General features: G+C 44.5%; 1 protein-coding gene across 1 annotated transcript in view; it reads left to right on the forward strand.

Moving 5' to 3' along the window:
* Positions 1–478, forward strand: part of LOC103211090 (zinc finger protein 154-like) — a 10,550-nt gene extending 10,072 nt beyond the window's left edge. The window contains exon 6 of the mRNA XM_007957009.1: positions 1–478. This exon is cut by the window's left edge and continues 30 nt beyond it. Within this exon, the coding sequence (XP_007955200.1) occupies positions 1–478 (478 nt within the window).
* The last annotated feature ends 3,368 nt before the right edge of the window (positions 479–3,846 follow it).

Here is a 3,846-nt window from a genome sequence, read left to right on the forward strand (position 1 = left end):
CAGCCACATCTCTACCCTCATTCACCACAGGAGAGTCCACACTGGAGAAAAGCCTTACAAGTGCAGCGAATGTGGGAAGTTATTTGGCAGAAGCTCTCACCTTATTGTGCACAAGAGAATTCATACTGGAGAAATGCCTTATGAATGTAGTGAATGTGGGAAATCCTTCAGGCAAAGCTCTGGCCTCAATCAACACCGGAGAGTTCACACTGGAGAAAGACCTTATGAGTGCAGTGAATGTGAGAAATCCTTCAGTCGCAAATCTGACCTCATTAAACACCGGAGAGTCCACACGGGAGCAAGGCCTTATGAGTGTGACGAATGTGGGAAATCCTTTAGACAAAGCTCTGGCCTCATTCAGCACTGGAGAGTCCACACAGGAGAAAGGCCTTATGAGTGTGATGAATGTGGAAAATCTTTCAGCCGCAAATCAGACCTCATTCAGCATCAGCGAGTTCACACTGGAGAAAGGCCTTAGATGTGCAGGGAATGTAACTACACTGGAGGAGAGCCTTTTTAAGGGAATCATCCCTCTGCACTCAACCTCATAATCCAGAATCTCCCCACAGTGGGGAGGTTCCCCGATTCCCTGTGAGTTCCAGCTATGGGGGAAGCTTCAAGGAGTTGCACTGCACTTTCTGACTCACCCAGGGCCTTGCCAGATTTTCATCACTGCCAACTTTTGTGATATAAGCCATGCCATCTCTAACCCTGATGGTGCCCACAGTGTGTGTCTGTCACCACCCCAACACGCACAGGGAAGCAGACCTCTGTCCCCATCTGTTCCCTGGAGGAGATCCTGAAAGACCTGAGCCCCAGGGCATCCTCATTTGCTTCTCTCTGATAAGTTGTTAATGAACCTGCCCCAGATTTAACCCAATATCTGTTAAACTGGTGGCTTCCAGAAAAAAACCGCCTCATTCAGGGATATTGTTGGGCTCACATGATACTTATGATAAACTTCTCCAGTCTCTAATTCCCCAGCCTGGGCACCACCTGATGCCCATCACTCTGGTTTGTGCAATAATGAAGGACTTTTTGTTTAAGCACCTTTAATCTTGGGGGATCAATTCACTGCAAGTTTAGAAAGCAGAATTGGGCTGTGCAGGCATGGAGGGTGAACAGCCTTTGTGGGGATCCCAAACTAGATGTGCCTCAGAGGGGATGGTATGATGGCAGAAAATAGCATTCCTCCTTGGGCTTTGTTTGCAAGTTGCCCAGGGCCACCTAGGACCTTATTAGTGTAATGAATGGGAGAAAACCTGTGGGGCTTTGTGGTCTTGATTTGTGACCTGGATGCCAGCATTGCTTGTGGGCTCAGAGGTCACACTGAGAAGGGGCCAGTTGTGACAACCTCTAGTGCTTCCTGGGAGCAACATGAATTTTACATTCCACATAATGCTTAGCACTGTTGAGGGACTGTTCCCCAAGTCCTCCAAAGGAGCCCTGATGTCCAGAATCCAGTAGGTGGGTGTCACTGGTTGTAATACCTTAGGTGCCAGAGAAACCATGATTGGTTGCAGCAGCACTGGGTTAATAGGGAGTGGTGGAGACTGAAGCAAATTAGAGGAAGTGAGCCTCAAAGTGCTTCAACAAGTGTTGTAGCCACCATGGCTGTGTGGGATCAGTGTGTACAGACATTCTGAGATCCTCTGGATTTATGTGTCTTGGGTAAGTGAGGGCAGTGTCAGAGAAGAGAACGGTTTTATGGATTCCTGTGCCCTCTCTGGACTGTTCACCTCAAGGCCATGGCTGCACAGACAGGAAAACAAGGGTGGAGACATTGAAGCTCCTATCGTCCTCAACATACTGGACCAATGAGCAACATCATGGAAGATGGAGAAAAGGACCAGTGAGCAACATATGGAGGAAATGACCAGTGTACAACGTCACAATAGATGGAGAAAAGGACCAATGAGTAATATCACAATGTGTGGAGAAAAGTTTGAAGTTGTCAGGGATTTCATTTTACTTGGATCCACTTGACCACTGCTTCCATGGATGTTGATTGTGGAATCAACAACCATGGTAGCAGTGGTCAACAAATTAGATGTTGTATTGCACTAGGCAAATCTGCTGCAAAAGACATATTGAAAGTGTTAAGAAGCAAAGAGGTCACTTTGAAGACTAAGGTGCATCTAACCCAAGCCATGGTTTTCAGTCGCCTCATATGCATGGTGAAAGCTGGGCAGTGAATCAGGAAGACTGAAGAAGAATTGATGCCTTTCAGTTACGGTGTTGAAGAATGCTGAAAGTACCATGGACTGACAGAAGAACAAACAAATGTATTCTGGGAGAAGTGCAGCCAGAATGCTCCTTCAAAGTGAGAATGGCCGGACTTCGTCTCACTTCATGTTGCCAGAAGGATCATTCCTTGGAGAAGGATACCATGCTCAGTAAAGTAGAGGGTCAGCCAAAAAAGAAAAAGGGGGAAGAGCTTCAATGAGATGGATTGACACAGTGGCTGCAATGATGAGTACAGCAAAAATTGTGAGGATAGCACACGACTGGGCAGTGTTTCTTTCTGTTCATAGGGTGGCTGTATGTTGGAGCCAACTCGATGGCACTTACCAACACATGGTCTGAGCATGTGGTATTTGTGGCCAAGCTCATTCTTGCTGGGAGGAAATGGCCTTCAGTGCTCGCCAGTTTTGCTGCTATTGAGGCAAGGCTGCCTTCCCAGGGTGGAAGGAGAGTGATGGAGGCACTAACGTGAGCTTGCCACGCCTGATTTTCTGGAAAGAGTGGAATGTTCTTTCGAATCATCATTTAAACATTCATTAATGTGTAAATGACATGCAATAAACTCCATATATTTAAGTGTAAAATTTGGTATTAACATACATATACCTATGAAACTACTGTAATTATGAGTATATCCATCACACAAGTTCACCTTATGCCCTTTTCTAATCTCTTCCTGCTCTTGGTATTTCAGGCAAACAATGGTTTACTTTCCTTTATAATAGATTACTTTGCATTTTATGAATTTTACATGATTGGCATCGTAAAATAGTTCACTCTCTTTTTTCTGGTTTCCTAGAAGCTGCAAAATTATTTTGATATTCATCAGTGGTGCTTATATGAATAGCATTCCGTTTTATGGTTACTCCAGTATTTGTTTATCCATTCATCTGTGTATAGACATAGAGGCTATTTCTAGATCTTGGCTGCTGCAAATAAAGGTGCTATGAACATTTGCATACAATTCTTTATGTACATATATGTGCCATTTCTCTTGGGCTCATAACTCAGTGTAATACCTGAGTTGGGCTGCAGGACCATTGTAACTTTTTAAGGAACTGCCAGACTGATCTAAAAGGGGTGTTCTCTTTAACATCCCTACTACCAGTTCATGAGATTTGCACCTCACGTTTGCCGATACAGCTTTTTAAATTTCACCCCTTTTGAATAAGTGTATAAGTGGTATCGGTATCTTGTCATGGTTTAAATTGCATTCATAAATGATTGATCATGTTGCAATGTTTTTCATGTGTTTGTTACTGCTAAAGGGGCGTGGAAGCAGCATCTTCTGGGCTGCTCCAGCTTCAGAAGGGGAGACAGAACTGCTCTCAACAGCCCAAGGCTTATTCCTATGAGGTCGGGCATGGCCCCGCCCCTTTTTGCCACCCTCCAACTTTTTTTTTTTTTTTTTCCCCTAATTCTGACACCAACTGTCCCTCCCATGGCGCTCACTACTTCTCTGCTGTGTTTAATAATTTGTTGAAATGGCCACCCAGAACTCACAGACAATACTCATGATTATGGGGGTTTACTAGAGAAGTAATAGGCTACAATTCAGGATAAAGAACGCTCAGGATACAATTCTTCAATCACTACAGTCTC

Source organism: Orycteropus afer, unplaced genomic scaffold (assembly GCF_000298275.1).
Source record: "Orycteropus afer afer isolate SDZICR_OR568_19922 unplaced genomic scaffold, OryAfe1.0 scaffold00694, whole genome shotgun sequence".
Taxonomy (NCBI): Eukaryota; Metazoa; Chordata; class Mammalia; order Tubulidentata; family Orycteropodidae; genus Orycteropus; species Orycteropus afer.